We start from the raw sequence: 23,278 nt of genomic DNA, 5'->3' as shown, positions 1-23,278 counted from the left end.
TAATGTTTTCCAAATGATTTAAAACAGACAAAAGAGCAGAAGAAAACAGCGTGTTGGTCGCCGCGCCGCCATCTTTGATGTTTTGGAAGAGTGCGTGGTGGTGACAGGTGACGGCCTCCGTCTCGTGGTCCGTGATTGGACCGATGAGGGTCGAATCACGAAATGATTGGCTGCGAGCAGTCGCCCAGACTTTTGAACAGTGTCTGGCAGGCCAGGCAATCCAAAGTAAAGTATTTTATTTTATTTCAGTTTTTGTGATAAATATAAGTATTTTCTGGAGGTATTTTTCAAACCCGGAAGACAAGATGCTTGGATTCAGTAAACTCCACCCCCCTCTACCCGGGTTGATGCAGCCAATGCAACTTTTGCAGTAGTAGAAATATAAATACCACAGCAAAAAGTGAAGTTACTTCATAATGCAGCAACACAGCTTTATAAATCGCTAACACACAAGCTAACGCGCGTTTATTGACTCACCGGCCACTCTGGCCTCTCCATCGTTGCTGGTTATAAGAGTTTAATCCAATTAGATTCTGGCGAAGGTTCACCAAGCATTCATCAGTGAAGTGACAGTCACAGAAAAAAACATATTTTGGCTGATAGCCGCTGAATCCTTTAAGATCAAGATTCAGATCTCAGTTTAAACATATCCAGCAGCATTAACACTTCAGAGAAGACTGAATTATGAGATGCAAAAATATCCAATAATCATGCATATTTATGAATGGTAAAATAATAGCTTCTTCTTTATAAAGACGTCTGGGACCTGGCACTATCTCCACAAGTGCAAAAGTATGAAAAAATAACAGATAAAAATTGCACTGAAGATTGAGAAACTTTTTTAAATACTAGTATCTCTCTGAGAGGAGTTATAAAGCTACATACAGAGTGATTTGGCTCTGAGTGATCTATTACAAATGTGCGGCTGTGATTGGAGCGATACAAAACTTTACGAGAAATGACGCTCCTGCTTTTTAATTAATCAGTGGCAGAAGTTGAAGCCTCTGGAATTTGCTACCTGTGCTCACTCACATCATAAATATAGCAATAAATGTGTCTTAATATCTAAATGCTTGATTATTTATTCCTCCCTTCTTAACTGATGCACAGTGATTTCACTAATGTCCAAACCTCTCCTTCCTCCCGACATCCATGACACTAAATTAACCAAGTCACTCGTCCTCTACCTCACAGCGAGCCCGATGTATGTAAGTCCTTTACTGCTGTTGCCATCTGCTCTCCTGCTCCCATCCTGTCAGAGAAACCCATCCGCCAAGGTGCCTTAATCAGTCACTCACAAGGGCGGCGGGGATGCCTCTTCAAAACGCACTGATCTCATGTGGCTCTCCCTTGGCGACCCTCGAACGTGTGAAGTAGCACTCACTTGTGATGGTAATGGCTGTATATGCAGGAAAGAGCTGACGGTGCGCTTTGGTGAGTCGCAGGACGGAGTCACACAGCTGGCACAGGCATCGTGAGCAGCTCGGGCGCAGGGGGAGCAGCAGCAGTGTGGGAGAGAGAGGTTAATATCATTTTGGCTAAGCTAAGTTGTGGTGAAGGGCTGACCACCTGTTCAGCTCCGGAGGTGGGCTCTCCTCGGCTAGTTCTGAACATTTGAAGGTCAAGTGCCTTTTTAAGATGCCACAGTGGAAATAGTGAATTGTGCTTCTGTATTTCTTAGCAGACACATTGGCTGGATGTTTTTTTGCCCAAAAGAATGAATAACTTTTTAACCCCTAGTAATGTCTAAAAATTACTAGGGATGATTCTGGGGTCTTTCATCTCTCCCTGGTGTCTCTGGCCAGAAAACCACACTTGCAACTTTCCCTGCTCCGACCCGGAGGTGCAATACACACTAATGGAATCACGAAGAAGAAGCTAACAGGCTAATGGGCAAAGCTAACTGCGGGCTAGTGTCACTTTAAACAGCCTATTTTCTGCCAAAATTGAGTGAAAAAAATGATCTCCATTGTGTAATTGGATGTACAATATCCCTCTCTCCCTTTGTCTTTTCTGTCAGTGTAGTATTTACTCTCACGGATAATTATTAAAAAACGCAACATGCTACGACACCTGCAGTAGAGCTTATGGCCTCTAGGGGCATGAGATTCTTAGGACTGCTTTAAGCGAGTGCATTTACTCCAGTTCGGCATTATCTGGATCTTAAAAGCTGACCAGAGAACTTACAGCCTCTCTGCCATTATGACGCCATATTTGAAAGCTAAGGCCTTCAAAACTGAAAACTTTTTTTTCTGTGTTGTTGCTGTCACATTTTTGTGACATCAACCTTTTGGTCATTCTTTTGTCACTTTCTTATTAGGTTATTGTTGCTTTTCCGGCACATGCTTATCTCTCTTTTGTTATTTCTTTGTTGCATTTTTGTCACTTTTTTATTGTGTTTTTGTCACTTTTTTGTCACTCTTTTTGGGGCTCTTTTATTGTGTTATTGTTACTTTGGTACCATGTTTTTGCTACTCACTCTTTGTAGCTTCTCTGTTGCACTTACACAAAATGTACACTGTTAAGGTGGGGGTTAAGAGGTTAAAGTCCGTCCTTCATTCAGACGATCATAAAAGCAACAAATGTTTCGTACAGTCGTCGTTACTTGTTTTGGAGATGCTTCTTCAACCCTTTTTTAAAAGTTTGCGCTGATGAACTGATCGACTAAAACAAGACAAACTTAAAGAGCAGGATGAGTGGATGGGAGAAGCCGTCTTTTTGCTTGTCGCTCGATCAAAGAGTTATAAAGGAATTTGTCACATGATTCTTATTCTCATAATTGTACAGAGGGTTTGGACTCAGATCATTTTCAAACATTGTTATAAAATTGCCATTCATTTGGTTTCAATTACCATGCAGTTGTGCCACTATATGATTTAATCACACTCTCTCACAGAAGTGAGTGGAATTCTAATCTCCGCTAATCTCTGCTGTGCCTCAAAATACTTGATCCTCCTTTTCTCCAAATCAGGACTTTCTGGTGGAGAAGAAAATGATGGTCCGAGCCCCAGGGCCTGGTTCTGATAGTTTGTCATGTGAATAGTACTACTTAATTTCCCACTGGGTAGAAACTCATTATTTCTGTCTTTATCTCACCCATTGACCTCTGTGTGCTCTCTCAAACGTTATTGGTTTGTTCCTGCTTTTAGTGGCCATGACAGGGATGACCCTAAACAGCAGTAAGATACACGAGCGGGAGGCGCCGGGTAAAGAATGGATGTATATTTTATGCTGGGCCAGGGATGAGACTCCCCTTCACCTACAATGTGCCACACAGCAAGAACAATTACACTGATTTATCGCTGTGGGCTTTCAGCTTTTCCTCACATGATGTATGAACACAATGTGGGAGTACAACGAATGCACACGTCAAAAAAAGATCGCATTTTTTCTTGTCTTAGGCGGCATTGCACATTAGGAAAATATCGTTTTTGCAGTATACGGCGACACAATATCCACAATATCGGACTGAATTTGACTAATTTCGCTACATTTCAGTCTTGTTGTCTATACTATTGATATTGCATTATTCTCTCTCTTGTCTACATTTGTGCAGTAAATCACATTATGAACTTTTCCGAGGCATTGCTGGGTTTTCAGATTTTTTTTCCCCTCTCTGTGTTACAGTTTAATTTTGTCGGGAAGCTTCTAGGACCACGGGGAAATTCCATGAAACGATTGCAAGAGGAGACGGGAGTGAAGATGTCCATCCTCGGAAAAGGGTCCATGAGGGATAAAGAAAAGGTAACGCTGCTCAGATATATCTTGCTTCCAGACAGTTATTGAATCAAAATATTTACAGAAACTCGCTGCTTGAAATTCTGGCAGCGTGTGGAGTATTACCAGGAGAGCGGAGTCCTAACTGAGATAAATAAGGCCAAAGTTGTAGCCTCTCTTGACATACAGTCTACTGTGCTGCTTGTTAGTGGTGAATGAAGGATATTTTTTGCATTAGGATTGGACAAAATGATTAATTTGGGTTTGGGTATAGATTCTTCTAACAATGATTGGTTTCATATTGAAATATAATATAGAAGCAATACAATACATTTGAATCCAGAAATATACTTTTCAATTGCAGGATGCAACAAATCGCTTGGCAAAGGTGCACACTCTTATCGTGAGTGGATTTTCCATGGAAAGATCTTTTCACTTTAAGACCCTGAACCTGATCCTTTGTTTTGTTTACAAATAATAAGAGGAAATATGTAAGGTTAAAGCAATAACATCAGCAGCTTTTTACCATCTGAAAAACATTGCTAAGATCAGAGGAATGGTGTCTAAACCAGACTGAGAGAGACTTATCCATGCATTTGTCTCCAGCAGGTAAGACGACTGTAACAGCTGCTCACTGTTAGACAGCTGCAGTACATCCACTGCAGCTCGAGTCCTGACAAGAACCAGGACCATATTAGTCCAGTGCTCCGGTCTCTGCACTGGCTTCCTGTCTCTAAGAGAATAGAATTTAAAACAGCTCTGCTTGTATACGAGTCTTTTCATGGTTAAGCACCAAAGTACATGTTAGAGCCGTATGAACCATCTCACGCCCTGAGAACTTCAGGGACAGGTCTCCTGGTGGTTCCCAGAGTCAGGGCTAAACACGGTGAGGCTGCATTTCAGTTTTCACTGAACAGTTTTCATGAGGAAGTGAGACAGGCCTCAACTCTAACAATGTTCAAATCCAGGCTGAAAACAGTTTTTTTTTACCCATGCATTCGACTTTTGACCATGCACTTGTTTTTTTACTGTAATTAACTCATTTTTATGGATTTTATGGATTGATTTCTTGTAACTTTATGCAACTGTGAAGCACTTAGAAGTGACTTGTGCTTTCTTTTTGTATAGCACAATTACACTAACTTAACCTACCCAAAGCGCTGTGTACTGAGGCAAATGTATTTTTTGTACAAAGCCTTCAATCGGCCATCAAACTGTCTACAGCCTTGCCAGCGCGAGGTCAGGTTGCAATTGCATGCCTTTATTTGTGCATAGCTTTTTCTTAAAATTTTAGCCCAGTAACAGATACACACCAGGAGAGAATAGAAATGGCTTGGAGTGTGCTTCTTAATAGTGCTTTCTGTAATAGTCAATTACGGATGCAACATAATGAATCTCTTTGCCCGAGTCATTTATCGTGGTGACTTGTGTTTCTCCTGGGGCCACACTTATCTTGAGCTTGTACACAGAGGGCCAGCAGCGCTGTCTGGGATAAACAGCGAATCCGAGTATTGAGTTGCGTCGCTATTATTACTGTATTCTCTGATTCAGACATCACAATATGACAAGAGATCTATGGGCTTATATACCTCAACTGCGGTGAAATTCAAGATTTGTTTTTAGTTCATCGAGAGCCAAGTAAATGACATGCAGTGAAAAGACGAAGCATTATTACCAGTCCACTAACCTAAAGGATCGGGGGATAGGGCTGCTGTGTGTTTGGGTTTAACACTTTACCTCCCTCTGCCTCTAGTTGCTATGTATGAGTGTTTGTGATGGAAAATAGCCCATGGTCAGGCTGGCTCTTTAACATGCTATTATGTGTCTCATGTCAGTCTCTATCAAATAAATAAAAAAAGAAAAATCACATACTACACAGGGGCAAACAGTATAGTGTATCTGTCCTCAAGTTCATGTTTCAGCAGGAAAATGGGAGTGCATTTTAAAGCAGTACTAAGTAACTTGTTTACCTTAATAAATCCTTTTCGTAGCCCCTCTGGGTGTAATGCAAGTGTTGATGGGATGATTGGAGGTCTTTCATCTCCCCCTGGTGTCTCTGGCCAGAAAACCACACTTTCCTGCACCAGGTGGGAGGCCCCAGTACAGCTTAATAGAATTACGAAGAAGAAGCTAACAGGCTAACGGGAAAACTGCGGGCTTGCGCCACTTTAGCATTATTTACAGCCAAGTTTGAGTGAAAAAATGATCTCCATTGTGTAATTGGATGTAAAATCCCTCTCTCCCTTTGCCTTTTCTGTCAGTGTAGTATTTACTCTCACGGACAATTAATGAGTAAAAAAAAACACGCAACATGCTACGACACCTGCAGTGGCGCTTATGGCCTCTAGGCGCATGAGTTACTTAGTTCTGCTTTAAGCCACAATCTCAAATAAACCACAATTGAAATACACAAGGGGCTGAAATGTTTATAGGCATTATATATATAGCATTTCAACCTGAAAAGACTCACAGAGACAGAATGAGTTAGGAAAGTTTTATTGAACGTGAATCATGATTTGGGCTCAGACCCCGGTGGAAGATTGAGTAATGATATGGAATACATGGCGTTGATGGACAACAGCCAGAATCTTCCCGGAGCCCAAACACTGGTGGTGGTTGATGAGACCCGGGGCGGCCAGTTGACGACAAGCGGACTCGAGGAGAGGCCAGGCGGAGGAGGGGTGGAGGAGGGTCGCAGCACGGCTGAGAAACGGCTGAGTGATTGATCAGCTTAAGAAGGGGATCCTGGGTGACGAATGGGTGAAGCAGGAATAAGCAGTTGCAGTGATTGGCTGACGCGAAGGTGCGGCTTGAGCTGGGGCCGGGATTGGATGATTGCTAAAGGCTGCCGTTGATGAGGCGATGAATGATGGCTGCAGGTATGTGTTAGGGCTTGGCATGAAAAGATAAATGATAATTAAAACTTTTCCCACCTCATTTTACACAATCTTTTTTTTAAATTATTATTCCAAGTCTTTATCTCAAAACTAAGTATGGGTAGCTTTTAGTTTCACGATTTATGAACACTGACGAGACGGACCTTTTAGATAAATAAAAGCTGAGTGATTTCCTCATTTAACACACACAAAGCTTTCATTCTCTCCTTTAAACTTCACACCAGGTGCTGTTCCTGGCAGTTATTGGCTGCAGACCAGACAATTAAAAAACCCTATGACGATAATTGAGATTGACAAAAGTTGAGATTGCGATTTCGACTAATTTCACAGCCTTAGCAACAGCGTGAGGGATCTCTTTGTGTGCCATACTATAGAACATCATTGGTCTAAATCCTCTGCATCAAGTCTTTCTCTCTGTGCCTGAACAGCTCCTTGGATGAGTAGACAGTTCATGGGGAAATGAAATGAAACTAAATGATACAAACTAATGATGGCTAATTGAAACGTGGAAATATAAAAGCAGGGGCCCTGGTCGGTGGCTCTGCAGCTGGTTTTGTAAAATGCTCTTAGTTCTGTTTCAAGGACTGTACAGTCAATGGCACTGCGGTTCATAACTTGAGTTGTGCCATGGCTGAGGCAGTAGTTCATTTAAAAACACTGGCCCTGATCCACAGTCACTTCTGTTTGCTCATGTGCTGTGTTAATTTATGTTGAAAGTGTGGAGCTGAATAAGAAGCGCTTAAATGTGCACTGGCAGAAGTGAGCCGAGCTGTACAATGCAGTAACATCAGTGTGGCATTTGATATGTTTGTATACTCGTCTACCTTATCTTAAAAGGACAGTAAATTAAATGACAACCACTACCAATTGACGGTGGATTTATGTAGGTTTAAATGATCAATCTACTGTATATTTAATTTCTTACTTTTGGTGGTTTGGGGAAACAGGCAGTCATCTTTAATATTATCAGGTTAAATTCCTCTCTGTAGCTCTCCCCTTTGATGCATTACATCAGTAGGATCAACCGAATACGAGTTAAATGTTTGAAAATGTGCCCATATTCCCTTGCCTCTCTGGCTAGCAGTGTTTACCTCACCCCTGTGTCGCATGTAGAGAACCCCGTGTTGTTCTCCGCCCCAGTCAAAAGGCTGCCCGTGTTATAATCAGATTAGGCCTGGGTTTTTTTGTGCGAGAAGTATCGATTTTGTGTACAGTTTGAGCCGGTCTGGAGGACTCTGGGATGAGAGTGGCACCTAAAGGTCACCGCTGAAAAGCTCGGCTGCCATCGGAGACACCCGCCATCGGCTAAAGTGTTGCAGACAGAGCCCAGGCCACATCACCAGCCAAAACACATTTCGCATCTGAAAAGTCGGCTCATCCGCTTCACCATGGCAACATCTCCTCCACCTACTCATGTCCAACGACTGTCTATGAAGAGTATTACTCACCCTGGACAGGTGCATGTAAGAGTAGAACAAGTAAATACTATATCATAATCTAGAGAGCCTTAAATGATTCACCAGTATATGAAAATGTTATTCATTGAACGTTTGAAATCCGTCATTTGATGGAAAAAAGATAGAAAAGAGTCACAACATTGTAGTGTCCAAATGCTTTTATCTCAAACTCCAGTATTTTATATTTAAAAATCCTATCCTAGACAATTCATGAGCTGTGTGTGAACATGATGTTAGATATGAGTTCCGCGTTCATCTTGACTGCTGTAGCTATAGTGTAATTGCATGTAGTTTGCAGGTCTGCAGCAGACATCCTTTGCACATTAATGCAGCTGCTCCTGCTGTCTTCTGTCAAGAGCGTGTCATCAGACAAACGTGTGAGTGGATCATTAGCCTCACGTTATGAGAGTGACCTCAGCTGTTTGACGTGTGAAGAATGTATCGGCAGCAAGAGACACTCAAAACCGTTTTAATTAAGTGCGACTGGTCTCCAAAGGCTAAAGGTGATCCTGTAGCACAAGGACACTGGGACCAGATGGACTGAGCTATTGGCCTTGCACTTGGTCATTGTATCATGCATTCATGTTTTTTTTATATTATTGTCGAACACAAGAGCTATGTTAATGCACATGGACCAAACAACTCTGAGTTTGTACCCCAACCCAAAACAAAGATTATGTTAATCAGTTTAAAGATGCATTAGGTAACTTTTTATGTGGAAAAAAGGTGCATATTTCAGTGACCCAGCATCTATGACAAGGATCAATTTTATTTCAGGTTTTCAGAGTTTCTGGTAGGTTTTCTGGTTGGACTGTATATGCAACCATGTATACATACCCATCCGCAGTGAAAACCTACCTACTTAGAGACCACCAGGATGGAAAGTAAATGTGCTTCTTCTTCACATAAAAAGTTGCATAATGCACCTTTAACTGTAAACAAGAAATTGGTGGGGTTATTGGTGGGCAGAGTTTTAGCTATATCTAACTATAAGAGCCTGCAGTAGCTTCGAACAGTATTCGATGCAAAATCATTGCTTTAATAATCTTTAATATTGTGAAGATGCACTCCAAATAATTTTTTAACAGCAAATACTTCCTTGGTATTTCCTTTTATTTCTGTCCCTCAACAGGCTGGTTTTGATAGCACCATATGTTCTTCTATCCTCCAGATCCCAGGTGTTCCTGTGCAGTGTTTGCTCACTCTCAGATTGTTTGTGTGGTTGGAGGTTGTTTATCTGACCTACGAGACAGACTTTTCAGCGCCAAAACTTTATCAAGATGTGAGCTCTGTTAGCTTTGGATTTGGCATATTTCAAACACTGTGAGCCTCTTAGAAAATTTGTATTCACAGTCTGTCTCAACAAATGATATGTTATTGCATAACCATCCAGCTTTTCAATTAATAATGGCAATTTATCTTCTGGTCTTGACAAGCTGTGCATTCAACGGTGAAATCCTGTACAAGTGCAAGAATTATGCACTTGCTTTTGTTGTAAGACTTATGGTGTCTGTCTCTGTCGTTCACAGGAGGAGGAGTTGAGGAAAAGTGGTGAGGCCAAATACGCCCATTTAAGTAACGACCTCCACGTTTTAATTGAAGTGTTCGCCCCGCCCGGAGAGGCCTACTCCCGCATGAGCCACGCCCTGGAGGAGATTAAGAAGTTCTTAGTTCCAGTGAGTGCACCTTTTCTGCTGTTTTCCACATTTCTCTGTGCGCACAATGTGAGCAGTACAAAATATATACTGGGCTTCATTTTTATGAGGCAAACAATTCTAGCTGCGATGCGTTATTCAACAATGTGCAGACCATGCATTACCTCTCACCTCTGCTCTGATCCCAGGATGTTCCCATTATGTGTTTCCGCTGGACTAGAGACTGTTGTTTTGTTGCTTTTCATTCTGCCTTTGCTCTTGTTTTTTGTGCGTTGACTCTAGCTTTTAGAATACCTTCCTGTTAGCCTTGTTTGATTTTTTATTTTTTCCTTTGCTTTGCTGCTGTGCTGGTCAGAGGTGAATCAACTAATCCATAGATGAAACAAAGTATAGCTGTTGCTACAGTGCTGACCTAAATACTGTATGTGTACGAGGACAGAAGAGAGACTGGCTGTGCGTGTCAAAGGCAGTCAAAAATGGGTAGGAGGCACTCCGGAGTAGCAAAAATTAAAAATCCTTTATTGGTGCATGGACAAAATAGATTAAAAAACGCCAACGCGTTTCGACAGCTATGTCTTCATCAGGGCGATCTTTGTGAGTGAAATTGCTTACAGGTGTGTTAAATACCCGAGAGGGCACACGTGAGGTATCACGTGACCCGGTGTAGCAAAATAATGCAACATAAGATCATCGAAAAACATTCAACAAGCTACTTGCATATGTGGACAGGACATATTGAAAGGCATATTAAAAGGCATTTACATGCGGGAGAAAACAACTTATGTGAACAGTTCCATAATGACTGAGTGTAGAAAAATCGTTCATAAAGGTATTCACAAGAGCATTAGTGAGGGGACGACAATCAGTGTGTTAATGCTTACATATGACACCATAATAGAACAGGAGGCGGAGAACACCGAGAGACAGACCGAAAAAGTCACACTTGCGAAACCAGGAATTTATGCTGTGGAGAGGGATGTCAAAGGAAGGGGGAGAAATCTATCTCCTCATTTAGGCCCGGGGGGCTGGTGGCTTGCAGAGCCTCGATCCAGAAAGTTTCTCTCTGTAGGAGTCTTTTGAGTCTGTCACCCCCCCTCCGGTCATAGGGGATCTCCTCCAGGACCATTACTTTGAGATTGTTGAGACTTAGATGGCCGCTGTTTTTAAAGTGTTTAGCCATCGGATAGTCTAGATTTTGTGTTCTGATGGCATATTTGTGTTCGGCGAATCTCTGTTTTAGTTTGCGTTTGGTTCGTCCAACATAGAAGCTTCCACACATACAGTCGAGTCTGTAGACGACATAAGTGGAGTTGCAGTTGGCGAATGAGCGACAGTGGTATGTTTTAGAGAGGTCAGAGTTAGTGAAGGTGGTAGTTCTGTTGATGTGTGAACAATGAGTACAAGAGCCACATCTGAAAGTACCTGTAGGCTTTTTTAGAAAGGTTGTGGGCTTGTTGGCAGGTGTGTAGTTCCGTACTAGTTTGTCCCTTAAAGTTGGAGGCCGTTTGAAGGAGAACAAAGGAGGATTAGCAAAGGCTGGGCCCAGAGTGCGATCGCATGAAAGTATGCTCCAGTTTTTATAGATTATCCTTTTGATTGTGTGGGCCATGGTACTATATTGTATAGGACAGAAAATCCTGTTTTTCCGTAGTTGAGGCCGATGTGTTCTGTTGAGAAGGCTGGGGCGATCAAGGTCTCTTGCTTTGGATAAGGCCGTGTTGAGTGTTGGTCTGTTGTAGCCCCTGGAGGCGAATCTATCGTACATCTCCACAGCTTGGTTTTCGAACTCGGTTTCAGAGTTGCAAATACGTTTGAGTCTTTGAAATTGTCCATATGGAATGTTTTTGATTAGGTTCTGTGGGTGGAAGCTGTCCGCCCTCAGAATAGTGTTTCTGTCTGTAGTTTTTCTGTAAATCGACGTGTGAATTAGTCCGTGTTCATCAAGAACTATGTTGAGATCCAAGAAGTTTATTTTGCTGGCACTGTACTCGAGGCTAAGTTTGATGTTGGGGTTGGTGTTGTTTAAAAAATTGTGGAAGCGTAGTAGCTGTTCCTCCGATCCTGTAAATATGAAAAAAAGGTCATCAATATACCGTCCGTAGTACTTGATGAAGGGTTTGAATGGATTTTCTGTACTGAATACATACCGGTTTTCCCAGAGCCCTAGGAATAGCCCGGCATAGTTCGGGGCATATGCGGCTCCCATGGCAGTGCCTTTGATTTGTTTGTATAGTTGGTCCTGGAAAAGGAATATATTGTTAGTAAGAGTCCATTTTGTGAGATTTAGGACAAATTCAGTAGGTAGTGACAGGTCCTCCCTCTTCTGTAAGAAATGTTCAAGAGCATCCAAGCCTTCACTGTGTTCAATATTTGTATAGAGGGAAGTTATGTCCATAGTGACAAGGAGTGCATTGTGAGCATTGCCTAGATTTTGGAGATGATTAAGCACATGTGTGGTGTCTTGTAGATAGGCATCCAACGACATGGTGAGTGGCTTGATGATGTGATCAATGAATTTGGAAGCCGGTTCTGTGATCGTGTCTATCCCATTGATTATGGGTCTGCCCGGGGGCGAATGAAGATTTTTGTGTATTTTTGGGAGTAAATGAAACGTTGCAAGTTTTGGGTTGGAGGGCATCAGGAATTCAGTTGTATGTGTACCTCAGGGGTGAGAACGACTACCACTATCAGTGTACAGTAGCAATGCAAGTAAATACTTGCACAATTTGTATACAAGGTCATTTGAACTGCTTTACAGCTAAATAAAATGACAAGGAGGCAGATAAAATCTGTCCATAAACATATAGTTTATGAAATGAAAGGCAAAGAGTGCAGATATAATACTTTCATCTTCGTCGTATGCACTGCTAAAAAGAGCTGTTTTCTGCAGCATTCGAGCACAGTCAGAATATAGTCTGAAACAAAGCCTCTGTGATGATCTGATCAGTGCGGTGACAGGGTGAATCTAATGCTCATGTTGACCTGTCGTCATTGACACGTGTCATCTGCATAGCTGTGAAAGGACACATCATTGCTATGTATTAGCTGAACCAATGGAAGCTTGAACAGGAGAGATTCCCGGTGGAACCCCACAGGTCAGGACCATTTGGTCCACACAGTTACCAATTTCAGCAAAAGTACTTCCTGCCCTGACACAGGACCAGTTTAGTCCAGAACCGGAGATTCCCACCCAGTTTTCTAACCCCTGTAATAAGAGGTCACATGATAGAACTACTATGCATCCATTTTCTGACTTCCCGATCCACACACACTTCCTTCAGCTGTTCTGGGGGGATCTTGAGGCGACACCAGGCCAGCTCATTGACATACAGTGCCTCTCGAAAGTATTCATACACCTTGGACTTTTGTACATTTTGTCATGTTTACAACCCTAAACATAAAGATTTGATTTTGATTTTTTTACCGAACGTTCACACACAAGTAACCGACAACTGTGAAGTGAAAGCAAAATAATACATGATTCCGTTATTTTTCAAAAAATAGAAAAGTGAAAAGTGGGGCGTGCATAAGTATTCATACAGCATTTTCTGAGTGCATTAAATTGCCTTTATAACATTCCTCATGACTCCAGAATGTTCACTCCTTGGCCTAATGGTTAAATAGAGGCCACCTGTGTGTAATCGACTCTCAGTATAATTTCAGCTGTTCTTTTAGGCCCTCAGAGCTATGGTCGGAGTGTATTGGTCACTAAACAACATCATGAAGGCTAAGGAGCACCAGAGAGGTCAGGGATAAAGTTCTGTAGAAGTTTAAAGCAGCATTAAGTTATACGAAGATTTCCCAAGATTTAAACATCTCCCAGAGCAACTGTTCAATCCATCATTCAGAAATGGAAAGAGTATAGCACCACTGCAGACTTACCAAGACACGGTCGTTCACCTAAACTAACAGACCGAACAAGGAGAGCACTGGTCAGAAATACAACCAAGTGCCCCAAGATAACTCTGGAGGAGTTGAAGTGAAGTCCTGCCGCTGAGCTGGGGGAATCCGTACATGGGACAACTATAAGTCGTATCTCCACAAATCTGGCCTTCATGGACGAGTGGCAAGAAGAAAGCCATTATTGAAAGAAGGCCATAAGAAATCCCGTTTGAAGTTTGCTAGAAGTCATATGGAGGACACAGCTCCATGTGGAAGAAGGAGCTTTGGTTAGATGAGACAAAATTGAACTTATTGGCCCAAATGCAAAACGTTATGTATGGAGCAAACCTAACACTGCTCATCGTCCTGAGTGCACCATCCCCAGTGTCAAATATACGGGGGGGAGCATCATGCTGTGGGGCTGCTTTTCCTCAGCGGGGACTGGGAAGATTGTAAGAATAGTTGGGAACATGGATGGAGCCAAATACAGGGACACTTTAGAGGAAAACCTGCTGGAGTCAGCAAGAGAACTGAGGCTGGGACGGAGATTCACCTTCCAGCAGGACAATGACCCTAAACATAAAGCTAAATCTACAATGGAATGGTTTAATAAAAACATATTAATGTGTTAGAATGGCCCAGTCAAAGTCCTGACCTAAATCCTATTGAAAATCTGTGGAATAATCTGAAAACTGCTGTTCACAAACGCTCTCCTTCTGATGTGACAGAGCTTGAGTTGTTTTGTAAAGAGGAATGGGCTTAAATGTCTGTTCATGTGCAAATCTTGTAGAGTCAAACCCCAAAAGACTTTCTGCTGTTATTGCAGTAAAAGGGGGTTCCACAAAGTATTCATTCATGCTGTATGAATACTTATGCACGCCCCACTTTTCACTTTTCTATTTTATGAAAAATGACAGAATCATGTATCATTTTACTTTCACTTCACAGTTGTCGGTTACTTGTGTGTGAACGTCCAGTAAAAAAAATAAAAATAAAATCTTTATGTTTAGGGTTGTAAACATGACAAAATGTGAAAAAGTTTAAGGTGTATGAATACTTTCGAGAGGCACTGTAGTCCCTCCAGCGTATCCTGGTCTTCCCTGTGGCCTCTTCCCAATGGTGCCTTTCCCGGACATTCCCCCGGAGGGAGACGACTAGGAGGCCTCCAAAACAGATGCCTGAGCCACCCCAGCTTGTTCCTCTCGGCGTGAAGGAATAGCGGCTCTACTCCAAGCTCCTCCCGGGTGACTGAGCTCCTCATCCTATCTGGAAGGGTGCCACCCTGTGAAGGAAACGATTTTCAGCCACCTGTAACCGCGATCTTGTCCTCCATTTACCCAAATCTCATGACACTAGGGGTGAGTAGGAGCGAAGATTGACCAGTATATCAAGAGTTTTGCTCCTGAATCAGTTCCACTTCCAACAAGTTGTAAATAATAATTCTAGTTTATTTCTATAGTTTAATATATATGCCACACAAGGTTTTTATCTGACTAACGTCTTTATTGACACATGGTCATTTGACTGGGGTGTGGCCAATGCCGTAAAGTGTTCGAGGGAGGCACAACCATATTTGTTAAGTTTTAACAAATTTTCACCAGATTCTGTCTATTCCTTTCTTCTCAGAATATAGATTCTTATTATATTTTAACCATATTAATAATAAAGCAAAGTAAATCTTTCTTGATCATTTCATGCACAAATATGAGCAGGTTGTTAACATAAAAGCTGAAGATCAGTGAGGGAACATTTCTCCATGCTTCTATACTTGCTCACTCCACAGGCCCTCCGTTACAAAGTGAGGCCTAATATATTCAGCAATTAAAGTGCAGTACGGAGCAACTTGGACGACTCCAGCAACTTAGAGCCCGGAGAACTAAGCAATAATTAATGTGCGTGTTGTGTACTCTTGCTGAGCCTAAGCTGTAAATATTAATCAAGGTTTGCAAATGTGACAGGGCTAATAGAGGAGCGCTGCTGAAGAGTCCAACTTCTTTTACTCACAGCCGCGTGTTTTCTCATCAGAGGACAGGGCTATAAGTTACTGAATGATGTACAATTAAAGCTGTTGTCAAAATGGCCAGTACAGAGAAATGTGTTTGACCTTTTGTGCTATGAGAAAAGTCTTGCTCAGTAGGCAGAAAACCACCTCCTATTTTCAAAGGAAATGCTTTGTCGACCATGTGGGAATGTGGGGTGAACATATAATCAGAATTCTTTATTATTACACAAAAATTGAGCAACACGCTGAACTCAAGTATAGAAATACAATTTTAACCGTCTGCTGTATATATTGATGTATATTCTATCCTCAGAAAAAGCCTTGAAATACCTCACCTTACCTCTTCATAACGCTATGGATTTACTGAGAAATGGCGCACCATAAACACACCAGGCATCTGTCAGTATCCATGGTGACAGATGCTGCTGCCTCTGGCTCCACAGGCCAAGAGTCCTGCTGTGAGCCTTGTTTTAATGCAGCACTGTGTGTCTAATGGGCACATCCAGCAGAGCCAGCAATCACAGGGAAAGTGCTGGGAGGAAATGGCTTTGTGAGCTCTTAATGTGTGATATTATTGTTGAGAATTGCAGTTTTTATCCATCGTACTTGTTTTATTGTCTGCCGGTGATCTAATACTGTAGTAAAGCTGTGCTATACATTAGAGAAGAGGTCAATTATATACCATTAAGCTATTATGATAAACCCGTGTTTTCAAACAAATACTGAGCCTCAAAAACACAAATAACTGTATTTAATAACTGTATAACCAGAAATACTACTTTAAAAATGTCCTGAGTTTGAGGACCCCCAAACTACCATATATTCTGTATAAGACTTATACCATATATTCTGTATAAGACCTGTATTTGGAGAAAGTTCACAGCAAGCCCACTCCAAACATTTTGACTGGAAATAAGGTAGGCCCAAGCAAACTTGCCTACCCTGCCCTATTGGATAAGTAATAGCTCTGCTCGATCATTTCTAAAGTGGCATTATTGTCTTTAGTGCAACACCTAAATGGCACTCAGCTTGTTTGCAGTCAGTTGTGGTCTTGGTATTTGTGCTGTGCCTATTGATTTTGAAGGTCTTTGTTTTGATTTAGTCTTCTCTTTTCGTTGTTCAGATTTCTAAAGTCAAGCTCTTTTAAATTAATATTGTCTTTATTGTCTCAAGTCATACAATCTTGCCGAATGTTTGTAGGATAAAAGCATCAACTTTTCTCAACATTTATCATATTTGAACAAGACATGTCAAAAGTATTTGTGTAATGGGCAGAAGGTGAATGCATTTATGAATATGTAAGAACAGCTGCTACAGATGTAGCACTTCAGGGCTCACTTGGATCATATGGTCTGAAGGACAATCGCATCATTCAGGCAGGAATTGTCTACATAAAACATTTTAGTATTGCATGCTGTGAAGCTGAAGTGCATAAACAATAGGATTTAGGACGTTTAATGTCCTAAATACATTTTCTATGGAGGAGTTTACCTTGGAGCCATTATAAGGGAAGCTAAAAATTATATTTAAGGTTGGTAAAAATTAATCCTTGTTAATGTGTACCTCGGAGTCTACAAAGGCAACCTTAAGGCTACATGTATGTGGTTCACAAGACTAACTTTGTAAATCTAACCATGCAAAATAATATGATGATCTGATCTGATGATCAACTTTTTTTTTTTAAATGTGAAGAGCTGAAAAGAAGAACTGTAGAACTCCATAAGACATTGGCATCTGTTTCTGTTTGTAAGATACACTTTAGCTTCTGCCTATTCCATTTCAGACTTAATGAATATTTTTTTCCTCTCTTTACATGGAAAATGTTTAAATGTCTGAATACATTTCATCTGAATCTAATTATTCGATAGTGTCAGGAGAGAACCTAACACAAGAGAAACCTTTGCGAACCTTCTGTGATATCAACCCCTGTAACCAAACATTAGCTGTTGAAGAGTCACCTTTATGTACAGCAGGTCACACATGATCACCTTCTATCCCGTTACACAAACAGAGGAAAAGAATCCTCAGAGGGGCATTATCTGTGTGCCTCTGTTAACTCCACTATCAATACCCCACCTCTGCGTGTGCTGTTCTGGGATAAGCTGCCACCAGATTTCCCCAATAAAATCTCTGCTGCGTCTTCCTCCGCTCGACAGAATGCTGTAGCTCGCTCTCATTTATTAAACAGAGAAGCACATGTGCAGCCGCTGTCATACTATGTTGAGAAAATGAGCCGATTTTTCTCTCTTATGACACGAGGCTGTCGAAATGTGCATCAAAATCTGCTCATCATACTCCTCCCCTATGTGGCATCCGCTGCTCCATGAATGTGACGGCGAGATGATAGGACAGCAGCCGGCTTGGTTCCTCATGTGGAACTTCACAATTAGAAAGAGCTCAAAATGAACAGAATTGAGGAGAAATAATATCCGAAAACATCTAATTCTCTCACCGTGATCTGGTACTTTTCTCTTCGATTTGCTGAAAATACAAAAGCTCACTAAACTTACTGCATGTCATAAGAGAGTCGTGGAAACATCTGGAATAATCACTTAAAAAAATTGCTGAAAGGAAATGGTGACAACCCCTGACATCAAAATAGTCAAACATGGTTATAGCAGTACAAAGTAACTTGTTTACCATAATACATTCTTTTTGTAGTCCCTCTGTGGGTAATACAAGTGTTGATGGGATGATTGGGGGGTCTTTCATCTCCCCCTGGTGTCTCTGGCCAGAAAACCATGCTTGCAGCTTTCCCTGCTCCGACCCGGAGCCACCAATACACACTAATGGAATCGCGAAGAAGAAGCTAACAGGCTGATGGCAAAGCTAACTGCAGGCTAGCACCACTTAAACAGTATTTACAGCCAAGTTTGAGTGAAAAAAATTATCTCCATTGTGTAATTGGATGTACAATATCCCTCTCTGCCTTTGTCTTTTCTGTCAGCGTAGTATTTATTCTCACGGACAATTTATGAGTAAAAAAACATTCATTTTATTTATTCATTTTAAATGGTCATTTTAATCAATGCTAGTATTTGTATGCCATGCTCTGGACCTCCACTCATTGACCAAAACATCCATATTAGGTGATAATTACAATAAGGTAAGCCCTATTATTTGTACTCGAGTGAGGTGAGCTCCCCTTCTCCCCTATCTCTGCGAAACAACCAGCAAAGTCACACTCACTAAGGCCAAATATAAATCTGAAAAAATAGAGCTGTCCAGAGTAGAGACAGTTGAGAAATAGGTTGCTGCCTCCCCAACATTGTTGATAGTAGAGGCACTTGTCTTTTGGCTCCCATGAGAGTCTCTAAGAAATAAGCCTGTTTATCTGTCTGCAGAGACAAGATAACGAACACTGCTCTGTCCACTGCTTATCTGCAGTGTAATGATCCATATCATGCTTTATGGTGGATGTGAGCGATGTTCTCTATTGTGTTGTATTGTAAACTGGTTCAAAGTGACTGTAATCGTTAGTCTTGGCAGGGACAATATAAATGTTTTATAGTTAATCTTAAACTTTTATTAGATGCCCTAGGTCTAAGTGACGATTATTATATAGTAGATGTATTGATGTTGTGGTTGGACAGCATCTGTTTTTTAGGAGCCAATTGAAAATAACAACAGATCATTAATGTAATGAACCTGTCTGTTAAAATTAAGTTATGGTTTCAACCCAAACGAACAGACAGCCTTCATGTGTTACTATGGTTTTCTAGCTTCCTCAGGCCCTAAATAGAGGCATATGAATAAATGCAATGTATGTATGCATATATTCAACAAATTAATTTCTCTAAATTGCCTCTTAACTAACTACTGTTGTCCACAGTGCACGGCCGTAGGCCCATAGCTGCATCTGGAGATCTTCCAGCTCTTTGTCTCACCTGCTGTACGGTCTCCTCACCCTTTGGCACAGTCTGCATCATAGTAAGCTGTGTGCCTCTGTGTGAGTGGAGATAATTCTCATTTGATGGCATTTGCTGCTGCTGGAGCATCTGTTCTGTTTGGAGACAAATGTTTCTGTGCGGTTCTTATGGCACGGTCTGCGGTGTTTGTTTCCCACAGGACTACAATGACGAGATCAGACAGGAGCAGCTGAGGGAGCTGTCCCTCCTGAACGGCTCGGAGGAGAACAGAGGGAGGAGCGCACAAAGCAGAGGCACACGGGCAGCAGCGACAGCGGCGAACAGGTAAACCACCGACAAGAACTGAAGTCTGTCTGTAAGGCTTAAGGAGTTGTTGTAAAAAAAAAAGTTACATTGTCGAGTACTATCAACATCAGTGCAGCACTATGGCCAAAGGGTTTGATTGCTGCACACACGCGAGGCTCTGAGCCGGACTCAGCATCGTGAGATTGAGGTTTGACAATAACATTTTTCCTGTTGTTCATTTTGTTTGTTTTGTAGTTTTTTTCTTCAGGTTTTTTTTTAATATAGAGCATTAATGAAAGGGTGTAGGGAGAGAAATTCAGCAAAGAGACGAGGTCAGAACCCATGACGCTAAAGAAGAAATAGGAGAATTTTATTTTAAAGAACTCATTTTCAGACTACTTTAAAGCAATTTGAGCATTAGCAATATTAACACAGAGAACAGCGGGTGCAGAAAAATAAATTGGTGGCAGAGCTGCTGGTGTGAAAACCATTTTCCTCCAGCAGCTTTTTAAAGTTTTTTTTTTACCTGAGCCTGGGTGGCCTCTCAGGAATAAGCAAGTACAGCCTGGCACAGCAGCATGGCCTAATTCGGAGAGCGCATGGAGATGAGCTAAATCCAGCATCAACATGGGACCTTACAAATTTAAAGACACCATCGTCTCTGTGCTCAGATTTTCTCTCCAACACTGATTAATGATTATCTTAGTGCATCAGTAGTTCCTCTTTAATATGAATATTGTGGAACACCATAAAGTAGACTTTAACTGGCAGCAGGGCAGATTTTTCAACCCTACCTACTGCTTCCCCATGAAAAGTGTTAAGTAAACTATTTGGCTCATTTGTTATTAAATATTTATGCAGCCCACTGCCCTCCAGCTGCTTCAGTCACAAACTGTGTGAGCAGCTGTCCTTAGTAACTGAAATGGATTTGAGATCAAAACATTGCAACTAATTGACTTCTGTCTATATTGGCAAATTAAAGCAAGAATAAATTGTATATTTTTGTTTATAGTTCATGAAAATCACACTATTTTCTACTTTTGCATTTTAGTTGTCGTGGATAGATATAGGTAAATCAACCAATTCACTACAATTATTGTGATGTTTTCTAAGATTTCTCCTAGCCCGAGAATACCCATGCTGCTGTGTGCACTCGAATCATTTCGAACTGCATAGCAGCCTGGAGACCATGGCAAAAATCTCTGCATGAATTTTGGGACCAATCACATAATGAGGAGGGACGGCAGGACAATGGCGCACAGACGCGTAATGATAGACATTCGTAGTGCCCAATAAACAACCATGGACTATTGTAAACCACACCTCTCCTATGAGAAAATTAATTGGTGGTCTTGAGACTAAATATCACCAGTGCTTTTCGGGAACACTTTTGGTCTGATTTGATGGATTGGGGGCCAAATCATTTGCCATTTACACTCTCATTAAAGGAGCTATACTTGATTGTACAAAGAAACAGGGTCACTCAAATTTCAAATTGCTTTTTTCTGGTCCAAACTCATCTCAAACTTTCCTAATGCATTTACAAATCAAAATTCATCACAGGGCTGAGTTTAAACCAGGTTTCACAACTTCCAGTGAGGTAAAATATTTTTGACTCTTTAAAAGGCTTTAAAAACAGTGTTTTTTTAAATAAATGTCTGCTTTTACCATATTCACCTTATTCCGGAGGCTCGCGTGGGCACCGCCATGAATTGTGCCCGCCCCTTTTCTCCTATGTGTTAACATGGGACTGGAGAAGTCCACATAAAATCAGTCACTACACAAAAACAAAGCCGTTTTCAGGCCACGCAGAGAAACGGTGCAGCGTCGACGTGCTAGTGCAAATGACCATTTTACACAAATCAATCGACTAAACATCAGATTTGAGCGGAGAATATTTTCCCTCGTTCTTCGTTAAAATGAACGGGCTTCGCGCTCGACCGGAAGTGTCTGGACAACGGAAGTGCAGAGACAACGCAATAAGTGGCAAAAGTGGGCGGGGCGGAATAAGGTGAATACTAAAGGACAAAACAAATTTTATTCCAATAACAGAAAATTAAAAAAATCAAGGATAGCTCCTTTAAACACCATTATATCAGATAAATTTCCTCCAAAATATTTCCCGGATCCTTTACCCTGAAAAACTGAGAATTGGGGGAATGCGTTCCCCCAAACAGGGGATCAAACTAAGCACAGAATATCACTATTCTGCTGTACTAGACAATAAAATGTGCTCACCTCACCGTCATTCAGAGGAAAATCCTATGACAAAAGGAAACAGTTTAAAGTCTCTTAAGTGAGCAACTTAGCAGTTGTCATGAATGTGAAGACTCGGCTTTAACCCAAGTGCTGCTCCGGGCGAGTGAAGATGTGATTCAGTAACAATGTGCCACTTATTCATCTTTCACTAACATACCAATTTGTGTCACATAAGAATGTTAGTAGAATAAAACTGACATTTTAAGCCACTGGATCTTTTTTCTACTATATTCCTGCACTTAAAGAATAACACCTGAATACTGCAAAACGATTCAAATTCATTCATTCAGTCAGTCATTTTTCTGCCTTAGCTCCACACTTTTCTCACAACACCTCTTTTAAACATGTTTTAGCACAAAATGAGTTTCTTGTTTGATGTTTTTGCCAGGGGCCACAGAGGCACAGGAAGGAACGCAGTCGCCCCTCGGGGTTCAACGGCAGCGACGCACAGTAAACCGCCCACAGCTGTTGTATCCAGAGACGCACAACCTCCAAGACCCAGAGGGGCAGCAGCGAGCAACACATACAGACCGCCTCTATTACCAGCTACACACGAAGCGTATGACGACTATGTAAGTCCATGTGCTATACTATCAAAACAGTTGACTATTTTTAAAGCCTGCTAAACCAATCTCATTGAGATGCCTGAAGGTTGAGTTAGATAGCACTGCGACAATGAAGCCAACACAGTGTCCAGTCAGTGATGAATTAACAGTCTGCTGCAGGCTTCAAGGTGATTTTCATGCCTTTTGTAAATGAATTGAAACAAATGACTGTCTGATGAGCAAGCGATGAAGTTAAGTATGAGCGGTGCAGTTAATCGGACGAGGTGAATGTATAGCTGACTGCAGAAAGAGCAAACTGCTCCAAGTCTCAAGCCAAAGAAGTGCTTTTTCAAGTCGTATTTTCAATTATCTGACAACGCTTCAGTGAATTGTATTTGGTGCATTTCTTTGTATGTTAAACAGATGGGATGGGAAACTCTTTTAATCCAATCATCTCCCATTTCAGCATTTTATTGATATGTTTAAATTGCTGACATCATGCATAAAGCTATGGCCCAGAATCCCAGCTCCCACAAATGCACACTGTCGTCGTGTTCTTGGGCAAGACACTTCACCCTGCCTCCAGTATCTGCGTACATTGGTGTATGAATGAGAGAGTGAACGGGTGACTGGTTCCTTACTGTAAAGCGCTTTGTGCCTGATAAAGGTAGAAAAGCGCTATATAAGTGGAGTCCATTTGCCATTTATAG

General features: G+C 41.4%; 1 protein-coding gene across 2 annotated transcripts in view; it reads left to right on the top strand.

Annotated features, from left to right (window-relative positions):
* Nucleotides 1-23,278, top strand: part of khdrbs2 (KH domain containing, RNA binding, signal transduction associated 2) — a 62,929-nt gene that overhangs the window by 22,848 nt on the left and 16,803 nt on the right. For both annotated transcript variants that reach the window (XR_013793040.1, XM_079560116.1), the window contains exons 3-6: nucleotides 3,628-3,744; nucleotides 9,601-9,747; nucleotides 19,679-19,803; nucleotides 22,412-22,595. Coding sequence is in view for 1 of the 2 variants with exons in the window: in XM_079560116.1 (XP_079416242.1) it covers nucleotides 3,628-3,744; nucleotides 9,601-9,747; nucleotides 19,679-19,803; nucleotides 22,412-22,595 (573 nt within the window). In the remaining variant the exon portion in view is untranslated. The remainder of the gene's footprint in view (nucleotides 1-3,627; nucleotides 3,745-9,600; nucleotides 9,748-19,678; nucleotides 19,804-22,411; nucleotides 22,596-23,278) is intronic.

The sequence above is a fragment of the Gobius niger genome (genome assembly GCF_951799975.1).
Source record: "Gobius niger genome assembly, chromosome: 7".
NCBI classification, from domain to species: Eukaryota; Metazoa; Chordata; class Actinopteri; order Gobiiformes; family Gobiidae; genus Gobius; species Gobius niger.
This window is presented reverse-complemented; position numbering and strand designations above follow the sequence as displayed.